This window comes from Triplophysa dalaica, chromosome 25, assembly GCF_015846415.1.
Source record: "Triplophysa dalaica isolate WHDGS20190420 chromosome 25, ASM1584641v1, whole genome shotgun sequence".
NCBI classification, from domain to species: Eukaryota; Metazoa; Chordata; class Actinopteri; order Cypriniformes; family Nemacheilidae; genus Triplophysa; species Triplophysa dalaica.
Genome location: NC_079566.1, coordinates 16358353 through 16371453, shown reverse-complemented (window position 1 = coordinate 16371453; position 13101 = coordinate 16358353). Strand labels below are relative to the sequence as shown.

At 42.8% G+C, this 13101-nt stretch overlaps 2 protein-coding genes across 2 annotated transcripts; both read left to right on the top strand.

The window, feature by feature from the left end:
- The first annotated feature begins 2614 nt into the window (after positions 1 to 2614).
- On the top strand, positions 2615 to 7293 carry atp5if1a (ATP synthase inhibitory factor subunit 1a). The gene is made up of 3 exons (XM_056741067.1): positions 2615 to 2782; positions 3034 to 3146; positions 6863 to 7293. Exons 1-3 carry the CDS (start codon positions 2714 to 2716, stop codon positions 7002 to 7004), a joined length of 324 nt encoding a protein of 107 aa, XP_056597045.1. The 5' UTR covers positions 2615 to 2713; the 3' UTR covers positions 7005 to 7293.
- A 371-nt stretch (positions 7294 to 7664) lies between these two features.
- On the top strand, positions 7665 to 12319 carry hnrnpr (heterogeneous nuclear ribonucleoprotein R). The gene is made up of 11 exons (XM_056741066.1): positions 7665 to 7899; positions 8563 to 8720; positions 8860 to 8978; positions 9057 to 9164; positions 9248 to 9361; positions 9445 to 9621; positions 9952 to 10087; positions 10162 to 10367; positions 10443 to 10592; positions 10690 to 10811; positions 10955 to 12319. The coding sequence occupies exons 2-11, from the start codon at positions 8567 to 8569 to the stop codon at positions 11562 to 11564; spliced, it is 1896 nt and encodes a 631-aa protein (XP_056597044.1). The 5' UTR covers positions 7665 to 7899; positions 8563 to 8566; the 3' UTR covers positions 11565 to 12319.
- Positions 12320 to 13101: the final 782 nt, after the last annotated feature.

The window sequence follows — 13101 nt, the reverse complement described above, 5'->3', positions numbered from 1 at the left end:
GAGTGAGTGAGTGAGTGAGAGAGAGAGAGAGAGAGAGAGAGAGAGAGTGAGAGAGGGAGAGAGAGAGTGAGTGAGTGAGTGAGTGAGTGAGTGAGTGAGTGAGTGATTGAGTGAGTGAGTGAGTGAGTGAGTGAGAGAGTGAGTGAGTGAGTGAGTGAGTGAGAGAGAGAGAGAGAGAGAGAGAGAGAGAGAGAGTGAGAGAGGGAGAGAGAGAGTGACACAGTGAAACAGTTGCAGCATGTTGTTGTTGTTTTCATGTATGTTTCTGCTGACATGTTTTTGGTTTGTTTTGTCAACAGTAAACATCATCACATCATCAGTCTTGACAGGGTTTCAGTACCCTGTGTGAATGTCACAGCCACATATTCCATTTTTTTTACAGATTCTCTGTATTGATCGATTACTTCATTAAAACTCATCTCTTCCTATCAGTCATCATCACCATGGCAACATCAAGCATGCAGGCAGAGTTACTACGGCAACACATTCAGCTTCTGATCATCTGCGCAGCTGGGGCTTGAAAAGGTTTGTGTGCTGCCTCAGTTGTGTTTGAGTGGATAGTGACCGTCGCACACAGACACATTAAATATCACTGTGAAACTGTGGGTGTGTTATTCAGTTTTGTGTTCTGAGCTGAAATAAACTCGTCCTGTAGTCGGGTTCAGTTCCCAGAGAACACATACAGGAATAATGTGATCCTCAGCTGTCACTTTGGATAAAAGCGTCTGTCATGAATGCAATAAAGTTTTGCAGACAGCATGGTCTGTATGCACACAGGGTTTTGGCTTAATTTGAAGGTCACAGAAACAACGACCTGAAGTTTAGCCCGCATAAAGTGCTGTTTTAAAAGATCTCTTTTAACGACCCTGTGTGTGTCTAAACTCATCCATAACTGATGTCACCGAACCACATTAATCATCCCGCGCAATATCTGTATTCACTTTCATCAGAGAGCAGAGTCTTTCTTTCAAACTCATTTTGAAAGTCCCATTTTCACAATGACCTCACTTCATCATCGCTCTGCACACAGTTGCCAGGATACCATTTCCATGGGCAACAGCAGAAGTGGAACGGCGAGAAGAAAAAGAGAACGTATCATCTGGGGGCAGCAAACCTTCCGGATGTCCATATAAAGGCTCACACCGGAAGCTCCTCCAGTTATCCACATGTGCACATGTCCTGCAGGTAAGATCTGTGGAATCTCTGATGATGTCACACTTGTGTCTTTGTAGAGAATGCTTTAGCCACTAGTCGTGATTATAATTTAGCTTTGAAGAGAACTGTGGAGGATCAGTATTAAACCCTTCAGTGCTAAAGAACGAGAGAATGACATGACCTCATGATTCATGACATCAAGCATGTGAATCTATGATATGCAGAAATTATGTAGATGACGTGTTTGCTTTCCGAATGTTTAATGTGGAGAACACTGCCTCCTTCTGAACACATTCCGTAAGTGAAGTTATCTGCAATCTTTTGCCATGACAATTCTATTCTACATTTCGTTCGGATGCGGACTACAATGTGCAAACAATATCAGCTTAACGTCCATCAAATAATCAGATTTACTTCGAAAAAAGTTGACATGACATAAATGGCTCTAAATATAAATAACAGAATACAAAAATGCTAGTAAACACTTACGAAGACGAACCATGTTTTTTGTGGTGAAAGTACGTGTGTTAAGCATGTATTTTCAACCGTGGTTATATTTCGTTGCGTTCCGTCATTCTTCACTGATGTGATGCACGAGAATAAAAAAAAGATTTATAATGTCACAAATGAATCAGAATATGAATTGCAGGTATGACAGCAGTCACATGACGTCACAGACGGGTCATTAGCGCTTATGATGCCGATGGATGTCAAGGTCAACTGCTTCCGGAACGCGTTCCCTTGACAACGTGTTTTATATTGTGAGTGAGTGAGTAATACAAGCACAAAACCCTGACCACAATCTGCACTGAGATACATGAAGCTGTCACCTAGGCTACATTTACAAATTTAACATTTGTTTGACTTGATTTTATTATTTTTCTGTCGTTTCGGCTGTTTACAAATGAAACGAAACATAAAATAATGGAATATTTAAAAGAGTTTGTGAGCAACTGCAGAAATCAATATTACTTGTATTAATAAAAATCGTAATTTTAGAATGTAAAAGAATCGCCTGGCAACAACAATGAATGCATTTATTACATCAGAAAACTTTCACATTTGATTAATTTGATGCCAGTATACACAAATGCTTCTATGTATAATAAGACACATTAAGCATTAATTTGAGAGCAAGGGTTAGAGAGTAACAAACTTCAGATTTCGCAACATTGACGAGTTCACATGTCATCAGATATGATAACGAATGCCTATATGTTTGGCCGAAGGTGCCCCGTGGTGGGTACCTGCCGAGAGAGAAGCGATTGGATTACATAATAATACTATACTTAACTTAAACTTAACTATATGGAAATACAAAGATGAACCCTACGTATGTCCCTAACACAAACCAGGTTCAGCTTTTTTTTTTAAAAAGCGGGCAATCCCATCAAAAAGTGCGGCGGTGATGCTGTTCCTCTCCAGGCCGGCAGGGTGCAGCAGTGATGTTCAGCGCTCTAGTTGCTCATGCTCTATTATCTGGTTCATTTATTTCCGTGTTCCGAATCGCTCAAGGACATATTGACCATAAATTAACCGAATCATCGGACTTTCGGACATGGCTCGAATGCTTAGGAGCGGTGTGAGGGGATACTTCACTTCTCAGATCCGAATGGGATCCGATCAGGTACTGAAGTCTGACTGAACTGATTATCAATGATCGGTGGGACATGCGATCCGAGCTTGAGTCTGATCAATAACGCCACTCGCACACGGATGAAGCACACAGAGCAAACACGTGACGTCGCTGATTTCATAGACACTTGATTGGCTGTTGTGCACACAGTTTGACTAAACGCACAACAGAAGCGGTGATCAGATCTGTAACAACACGGTATTAATAACAACAAGATGTCTCTCGTCTCTTTGTGTGTGTAGTTGGGTGAACTGGGTAAAGGTGCTGGTAAAGGAGGAGGTGCGGGCGGATCCGTGAGGGAGGCCGGAGGAGCGTTTGGTAAGAAGGAAGCGGCAGAAGAAGAGCGCTATTTTAAGTGAGTGACTTTATTTCTATGGTGTGTATGTATTGCGTGAGGGTTTAAGAGTGTACACATTTTACTCACCATAACACACAACCCAAGAACATTAGCCAAAAACTCGTGTTGTGTGGGACTGCATGCGTGCTTTTATTAATTTTATACAAGTCCATGAAGAATGTGCTGTTTTGTTAGTTTGTAACTTTGCACATTTCTTTGCCTTGTGATGCATGAGTTATTAAAGCTGCAGACTTAAAATGATTAACCCAACAACATATCAAAATGTCCTCATCTTTTACTCCCCCCTCAAGGAATCCTGACTGAATATGGTTTTCTTCTTGAAGAATAATGCAGACAGAGTTATAATACCAAATATCATTTTACTGCCGAGCGTTAGAATGTGAGTGAATGGATGTTGATGTTTTGAAGCTCCAAAAAGTGCATCGATCGATCAAAGAACTGCTGGACATGACTCTGTGGTCTTAAATGTCTCCTGATGCGGTTGTTTAAGAGAAATAACCATATTCAGAGCACTATTAAAGTTGATGTCTAGTTTTTAGCATCCTTCGACTGCACATGAACCAGAGGCTTGGTTTTCCGGCAGATGACGCAGGCGTGTCGTAAGTTCTGGTGAAGACCGCTGCATTTTCCTTTTTGTTTCAATAGGATTGCGTCTCCTCTGGCGGAAGCTTTCGTAAACTAGACAATAAAAAAAATAGTGCTCTCAATGTGGATATTTCTCTTAAACAAATGCATCGAATCGCTTCAGAAGACATTTGTCACGACCAGGGAGTAGTGTCCAGCAGTTCTTTGATCGATGGATGCACTTTTTGGAGCTTCAAAAAGTCGACACCCATTCACTCACATTCTACTGCTTGGCAGTGGTGTTATAACACTGTCTGCATTATTCTTCAAGAAGAAAAATATATTCAGTGAGAATGCCTTGAGGGGAAGCAAAACATGGGGGAATTTTAACATTGGCCTCTTTGTCGCCATCTCAGTTGATGTCAGTTAGATGCAACTCAACTATATTTATATAGCACTTTTCACAATTTACATTGTTACAAAGCAGCTTTACATGAGACATATTGACTACAAGCAAAACAACTAAAGTCATTTACCAGACAGACAGACATTTAAGAGAAAGGAGAAATAAGCACAGGTCAAATATTAAACTGACTATACATTTCTGTATGCAATATTAATTATGTAAAACTTCTGAACTCTAAAGCAGCCCCCCAGCCAGCGAAATGGTGCAAAACAGTATGCAACGGTGGCGAGGAACCCAAAACTCCAATCGAGAAAAAAAAAAACTCAGGAGAACCCAGACCCAACAAGGGGAGGTTTTTTTTACATGGGTTGGGCTTTTGGCACTGCGTGAATGAATCTGAGCTCTGTGTTAATGACTGACTGCTCTAACCGCATCAAACCACATCTTTACATCAACGTGAAAGTAACACGTGACCGTCTCTATACCAGATGCATCGTAAAACGTTTAAAAACATCACTAATATAGAATCAATTGTAGCACTTGATTTTGCATCTGATGTAGACAAAAACTCTAAATAAGATGGAATCACCCACCTCATGCCCTACAGGTAAAATATCTGAAACATGTCGTCTGAACACAAACAATATCTGCCGCTTTTGTTCTGACTACATGAAACGACTTAAAAGAAAAATATTCATGCTGGTGACGTCTTGCCTGTTAATGCAATCCTTTCAGATGTCGGAGCCAACCCTCAAAATCCCTGTCGATGTAGACTGTTTCATCTTAACAACATTAACTTCCATGAAACATTCACAAACAATAGAGCGCCTGTACATTATTTCTGATAACAATCAAAAGAAACTGAGAAAAAGCGTAACTTGGCTAAACTCGTCTCTCCAATATTTTGAAATTAGACTGCGAAACCAAGCCCAACCGCCCGATGTCACTGTTCCATACCTTTTTTTTAAACTAAACTACAGGACCCATTTAACAAATTGTTTATTTAATACAATTATTATACGATGAAATGTAGGGATGTAGAGAGTCACCATGAGCCGATTGAAAATCGAGTTATTTGAACGCAATATATGTTTTGAACAGCAGGGGCCGCCGTGATTACTGCAAACTTGGAATAAGTGGATATGCTTATATTTCTTAAATACAAACAATCCAGTAAAAGCACAGACTTTTATTTTATTCACCGACTTAGTTTTAACTTATTTTTTATTTTATGTGGAATTAGTTTTCTTTCACAAAGAAACGTGCAGCATTTAAGAAATAATAAAAGGGCAATTGTTAATTCCTAAGTTGTCTCAACTAATTTTGTAAAAATAAATCGTGAATGAATTGCATCGTGAGCTGAATGAATCGTTACATCCCTAATGAAATGATTATATAAATGAACATAATTAAAATAAAATATAAATCGTTATATTATTAGACACTAGCCAAACACTGGGGGTCAAGCGAGTGTGGCGTCTGATGGAGCTGAGGAAAGGACGTATTTTTTAATGCAAAACCCGGAAGCAGGTTACCATTTTAGGACTTCCGGTTCCATCGCTCCAAAGTCTGTGGGGTTTTAATGTGTTTTTGGTAAATTACCTGAAATAAGTTCAGTGGTAAACAAAACCTCTAAATATTTTCATGTTTTATTCTATGAAATAAAACACACCATTATAACCCGCTTGTGAAGTCTTTTTGTGTCTTAAATTTGGGGATCCTAAAAGCGACTACTTCCTTTTGCGGGGATGTTATGTAAAAAGAATGTAACATGGGCACAAGTCTCTTTAAGCATAGATGGGGATTCAATCACAGAGTCATTTTTTAACAGGGAACACATTTTTAATAACGTTTAAGAGTTGTCGGAGGCTTTGTAGTGGTGACGTTGATATCGAGCAACCTTAAGTGTAGTCTAGTTATAGCATCGTTTTAGCTTCTTACTTCTGAAATTTGTATTTCTGCTTCGAAAGTAACAAATGTCGTGTTAATCTGTAAAGATCATCTTGATAGACCAAACCTGTAAACATCATATGCGTTTGTTAGTCACAGAGCTTAATTCATGCGATGTTCCAAAAGTCTGGGAGAAATGCAGAAAAGGTCATCTCTGAGACACTGGATTAGCTTGAGCACGGAGCCGTCACTTTAAACTCTCCAGAGCGTGATTACCTTATTAACAAAAAGTGATACTCCAGATGAAATCGGAGTTATTTACATGAAAGATGCTTACATGAAATTCCCCAGATCATCTGTTCTAAACACAGACATCTAGATGATGATTTAAATTCCAGGAGACTATAGAAGACTCTGTCGCCTGCTGCAGTGCCATCCACACACACACTAGCTGGTTCCTCTCCTCGCTGGAGGTACTCCCCCAAATTAACATTTTCTGAATGGACCGACCCGACAGCGTAAATGATCAATCATTATTATAAGCTTACCGTTGTGAATCTGGGTAAGATAAGACAATCGTTTTGAACACTGATCTGTCTGTGTATTTACTCAAGAATTGATTTCCGATTATTTTTACCCAGAAATAATCACAGATTTAGGCTTTAATACTTTTACTTTAAAACAAATATATAAGCTGTCAACATTTCCTTTACTTCCGTAATGATGTATATTATAAATATGTTGTGATTGATTTAGTCTTTGCTATAATGTGTTTTAGTGAGGTAAGTATATCCTTTTAAGCACTGGGTGTTGTGTAGAGGTGCTGTGATAATGACACGATGTTGATTGACAGGCAGAAGGAGATGGAGCAGCTGGCAGCCCTGAGGAAACATCACCAAGAAGAGATCGACCATCACAAGAAAGAGATTGAGCGTCTGCAGAAAGAGATTGACAGACACAAGGGCAAAATCAGAAAACTTAAACATGACGACTGAAGCACTACCACCATCATCATATATGTTTCTCTCTCTGATGTCTGTGTGCCTGCCCTGAGGGACTCGCTCTCTCACTGTCTGTAATCATCATCAATCACATGATTAGATACTTTATCATTAAATGTTTGCAAAAACCTGCTGTCTTCTGTCGTGGGCTGATGAACCAAACAATGTTGTAGCTAAACATTCTGATGATTGATGAAGTTCTGTTCAGATGTGTTGATCTGATGAACGCACCGCTGATGTCAGGTGTGTGTAGACATGACAATAAACAATATGATCAGCTGAGGATCTTTGTGTCCTGACACTGATGTTTGTTGTGATCCAGTGTTAAAATAAGACCGACGGCAGAACAACACCCACGCGTGACGCATGCGCGCCCACAGACAGCCGTTACAAACTGCGTGGATTAGATATGATTGACGTAACGGACTGGGAACATTATTAATAAGATTCATAGGACAAATCATTGAGTACAGCAGCGCACATCTCTGCAGTTATACCGAGTTGAAAACTAACAATGTTTACGATTGCGCATATAATAATAAAAGCTGTTATTGATCTGATAAACACTGTTTAGGACATGGGTGGAAACAAGTTATTTGTTTTGTGTAAATCACATTTATTTCTGCCGCCGAATATGTGCGCGAGCGTCACGCGTCCCGCCCATCAGCAGTCTGTGCGGGCGCGCTCCGGTGTCCCGTGCGCCGTGACGCAGCCGGGTCCGCCGCGCGAGGAAGTGGCGCTGTTGTTTGAGCGTCGGGACAGTCTCGCACTGTCTCGTGGGTTCATCTGAAGAGATTTTTAAACCGTGTTTCGGTGACTCCTGCCGTTCATGAACCGGGACTGATCGCGCTCGACCATTCTCTCGTGCCGTCCGGAGAACATAATCGCGGTAAGTGTGCTCTAAGGGCGTTTCACGGGGGCTGGTTTGTGGGGTTTGAATTGTGTCTCTCTCTCATTGCTATGGCTGTAGGCCGCGCGCACGGCGCGGGAATCTCCGTCTCTCCGGTTTGACTGTTTAACGGGTTTGTTGTGAGCGCGGCGGAAGATGTGATGGACGGCAGACGTCATGTATGATCTAAAGATCAGTCGCGCGCACATATCATCCCGAATACACAAACCCGCGCATTGTAGCATCGCGCAATGCTAGCATCAGGCGCGAGGGGGGGGCGGAACGCTGCGCGCGTGCATGTGCAGTGTGATAGAGACCGTGGATGTTTTTAATGTTTACGTGCGTGCACGTGTGTCTGTGAGATGTGTGTATGCAGCTTTGTGTGTTTGTTTTGAACGACGCAGCGGTGGTTTGATCCTTTATTCTGATGTGTGTCTGTTTTTGTTGTATTCTGTTCACTTAATTTCATTGAGTAATTTTGTTTTACTCCGTAACCTGAAAACCTTTGTAAGATGTCTGTAATAATATCAGAGTTCATAGGGTTTGTTTCTTTTAAGAATTGATGTGTTTCATGTCTGTGATGTGGCCTGTGATTGACCTCTGCGTGTGTGTGTGTGTGTGTGTGTGTGTGCGTGTGTATATGTGTATATGTGTATGTGTCAGATAAATGGCTGCTGAGGTGAATGGCAGCTCAGGTCTGGTGAAGGAGGAAGAGGAGCCCATGGATGTGTCGGGCTCACACACTGAGAACTATCAGACGCTGCTGGACGCTGGACTGCCACAGAAAGTTGCTGAGAGCCTGGACAACATCTTTCAGACCGGTGAGTTCTCACATGACATCATTTCCCTTACACACACACAGTCTGTGGATCATGAATGATCATTCTAAAGAAAAGGGTTCTTAAGGTGTTTGAGTGCTTTCAGATCAGTCTTAAGAGAAGCTGAATGTTTGTGTTTCAGGTCTGGTGGCGTATGCTGATCTGGACGAGCGGGCGCTTGATGCACTACGGGAGTTTAATGAAGAGGGAGCGCTGTCCGTCCTGCTGCAGTTCAAAGAGTCTGACCTCTCTCATGTGCAGGTGAGATGCACTTCTGTGTTCAGCTCAAGATTGCGTTTTCTGCACTCGGCCTGAAAGGTGCACTCTGATTGGTTACAGAATAAGAGCGCTTTCCTGTGTGGGGTGATGAAGACATACAGACAGAGAGAAAAACAGGGCAATAAAGTGCAGGAGTCGACGAAGGGCCCTGATGAGTCAAAGATAAAGGTGAGACGTCTGCTGTTATGAGCGAGATCAGAGATGTCAGAGCGAGATGAGTTTGGTCTCATTGTGATGTGGTTGACCCTCAGGCTCTGCTGGAGAGGACGGAATACACTCTAGATGTCACAACAGGACAGAGGAAGTATGGCGGCCCACCGCCGGAGGAAGTGTACACGGGGCAGCAGCCGGGCATCGGCACAGAGGTTACTCACTTACTTGAGTTCAACACGTGACATGCGCTTCCGTCGCCAGTGCAGCCTTTCTGAGGTGTGTTTCAATCCTGCAGGTGTTTGTGGGTAAGATCCCTCGGGACCTGTACGAGGACGAGCTGGTTCCTCTGTTCGAGAACGCCGGTCCCATCTGGGATCTGAGGTTGATGATGGACCCGCTCACGGGTCAGAATCGCGGCTACGCCTTCATCACCTTCTGCAGTAAAGACGCAGCGCAGGAAGCTGTCAAACTGGTCTGTGTCCGCACAAACACACACTCAAATACACTCACACACATTCACTTACACACACACACACACACACACTCACTCACTCACTCACACACTCATTCACTCACTCACACACTCACTCACACACTCATTCACTCACTCACTCACTCATTCACACACACACGTTCATTTCAACTGTAGTGATTGCTGAGGAGAGATTGTTGTGTAGAATGGTTTGCACCTCTGACTGTACTCTCTCGCTCTGACGCTCATACTGAAGAAACTTGTCTGATCATGACACCGCACAGAGCTACTGTTTTTTGTGTAGTTATTTAATTGTGTTTCTCTCTTTAGTGTGACAACTATGAGATCCGCTCAGGGAAATATCTGGGCGTGTGCATCTCTGTGGCCAATAATCGTCTCTTCGTTGGATCTATTCCTAAGAATAAGACGAGAGAAAGTATCCTGGAAGACTTTGGCAAAGTTACAGGTGTGGACCAGAGAACATGTGTGTGTGTGTGGGTTGTGTACATTGTGACAGAGCCTGATGTGTGTGTGTTTCAGAGGGTTTGCAGGAGGTGATTTTATACACTCAGCCAGATGATAAAAAGAAGAATCGTGGTTTCTGTTTTCTGGAGTATGAAGATCATAAATCGGCTGCTCAGGCTCGCCGCAGGCTCATGAGTGGGAAGGTGAAGGTTTGGGGAAACCCTGTGACGGTGGAATGGGCCGACCCGGTTGCTGAGCCTGACCCAGAGGTCATGGCCAAAGTGAGTCACCGTGTCTCAACACATCAAACACATGACGATGTTCAGGTCTTTATTGTGTTGTGTGTGTGTCATCAGGTAAAGGTTCTGTTTGTGCGTAAGCTGGCCACTCCCGTCACAGAGGAGCTCCTGGAGAAAACCTTCTCGCAGTTCGGTAAACTGGAGCGTGTCAAGAAGCTGAAAGACTACGCATTCGTTCACTTTGAGGAGCGAGATGCTGCAGTCAAGGTGATGACACAAGGATAGGGAATCTAACAAAGTCAAGAAAACATTATCTCAAAGTTCAAGGCATGTTTAATCAGACGTATGTTTGTGTTATGTCCAGGCCATGCAGGAGATGAACGGGAAGGAGCTCGGCGGTGAGGAGATCGAGATCGTGCTGGCAAAGCCTCCGGATAAGAAGAGAAAAGAACGTCAAGCAGCGAGACAAACCAGCAGAAACACTGGGTGAGAGTGTCAGGGATCACGTGTGTAGTGGAGGACACGGTGTCTTTAAACACGGCTGTCTGAAACGCCTTTACAAACGGCCATCACAGCAGTGAAGAGCTTTACCGTGCTAGAACTAAAGTTTTCTGTCTCCACCTGTGCAGGTATGATGAGTATTACTACTACCCTCCCCCTCGCATGCCTCCCCCGGGTCGCGGTCGTGGCCGTGGCGGACGGGGGGCCTACGCCTATCCCCCTGATTACTACGGTTACGAGGATTACTATGACGATTACTACGGTTACGATTACCACGATTACCGAGGTGGCTACGACGACCCATATTACGGCTACGACGACGGTTACTCCATGAGAGGGCGGGGAAGTCGCGGCAGCCGCGGGGCTCCGCCTCCACCCCGAACCCGGGCCGCTCCTCCAGCCCGGGGTCGAGGCGGTTATCCTCCGAGAGGCGGGGCTCCAATGGGAGGGGGTCGGGGTGGCCGCGGGGGACGCGGAGGGCCTTTCCAGCTTCCGAGGGGCCGCGGCACTCGAGGCGCCCGGGGGAACCGCGGCGGAAATGTCGGCGGGAAGAGGAAGGCGGATGTATTTAACCAGCCGGACTCCAAACGGCGCCAGACCACCATCCAGCAAAACTGGGGCACACAACCCATCGCTCAGCAACCGCTGCAGCAGGGCTCCGATTACTCCGGTAACTACGGTTACAGCAACGACACGCTCGAGTTCTCCCAAGATTCCTACGGCCAGCAGTGGAAGTAGATGAGCAACATCTGTGAAACACACCTTCCTACCCTGCTCCTGAGAAACCAGACCTGCGATTGGCCAGCAGTGTTTGTTTGACTTTTCTATTCTCCGATTCCCTTCTAGATTTTGTCCGTGACCCACAACTGACTTGACAAATCCTTATAGGCTAAAGAGCAGAATGTGTCTGACGCCCCTGAGCTTCACCCGAGCGGGGCGTTCGTCTTAGATCACTTTTATTCCTACGGTTTTCCTTGTTTTAAAATCAACAAAGAACGTTTTAAAGAACATTCTGATGCTTCATGAAGCGTACGTGTGAGAGGACATTCAAATCATGAAATGGTCTTTGGAGAGATGTGTCATCCTTCCCTCAGTCCTCTCTCTCTCTCTCTCTCTCTCTCTCTTTCAGTAGTAGTAGTAGTAGCATTAGGGACTCGCTGTAAATACTGGCTGTTGACTAGAGCTTGATTTCATCCATGACTGTTTTGTTTTGGTTTTTGCAGAAGTGGAGAAAAGAATCCACAGAAGGAATAAAGAGTTTTGTAGCAGAAGTGCTGTTAAACGTGTCTGTTAGCCTTTCTAGAAGTAGTTGAACTGTGTTTTTTAAAAACTGATATTACTTCAGATGTTTGTTTGTTTTTGTTTCAATTGGGGGTTTGGTCTGGCTTACCTTAAGAGCTGCGGCGGGCTGGTCTGATGTTTGTATTTATAACTTTTATTTTTTGTTGGTTTCAATAAAACTCAATCGAGCAACTTCCAAAAGAGGCTGTAAATTTAGTGTTGTTATTGTGTTTTATTGCATTTTTACATGCATGTATTTCTTTTGAGTTAGCCTTGAAAATGATATCACATGTGCTCTATTTGTTGCCGCTAGTGGTGCAGAAATCACACAGAAACCACTCGTGAGAATCCATTCTTTTCAAACAATGCTTTCTTTCTAATGTGAAAGTGAAGGGATGAGCGTAAACCTGTGTTCTTTGTCAATTCTTTTCAATGTTGCTTTCATATCCAAATGTTTTCTACTCTGAGTTTTCTGTGAGTTAATTCCTGATACATTTGCACAAATCACATTTTTATGTAAAATGTTAACAATATCTGCACACGTGAATACACAAAAGTATATATTCATTTGAGGGTCAAATATTAAAGAATCACATTAAATTACTTCCAAAAAGTTGTTCACAGGTCAAGAACATTTTTCATAATTGTTATACGAATATGATTTTTGGTAAATCAGATCACATTTTAATATTTTAAAACATACAAACTCTCCAGATTAATATCTTCCATATTGTGCATTCCAATTTATGTCAATCAAACTGAAGTTAGTTTATGTTGATTTAAGTCATAATAATTAAAAAATATAGTTAGCTAACACAATAAAACGCGATAACATAATAAAAAAACATTATTAATGAGTTATCTCATTTTGGAACCTAACTCTTCGTATGGTTGTAATAACATCCGTCAACCCTTTTACTCGTTTCTATAATCTTAAGTCTACAGATTTAAAAACACAAAAGCATCTTTTGAACTTCTTAACAAGGGTCTTGTT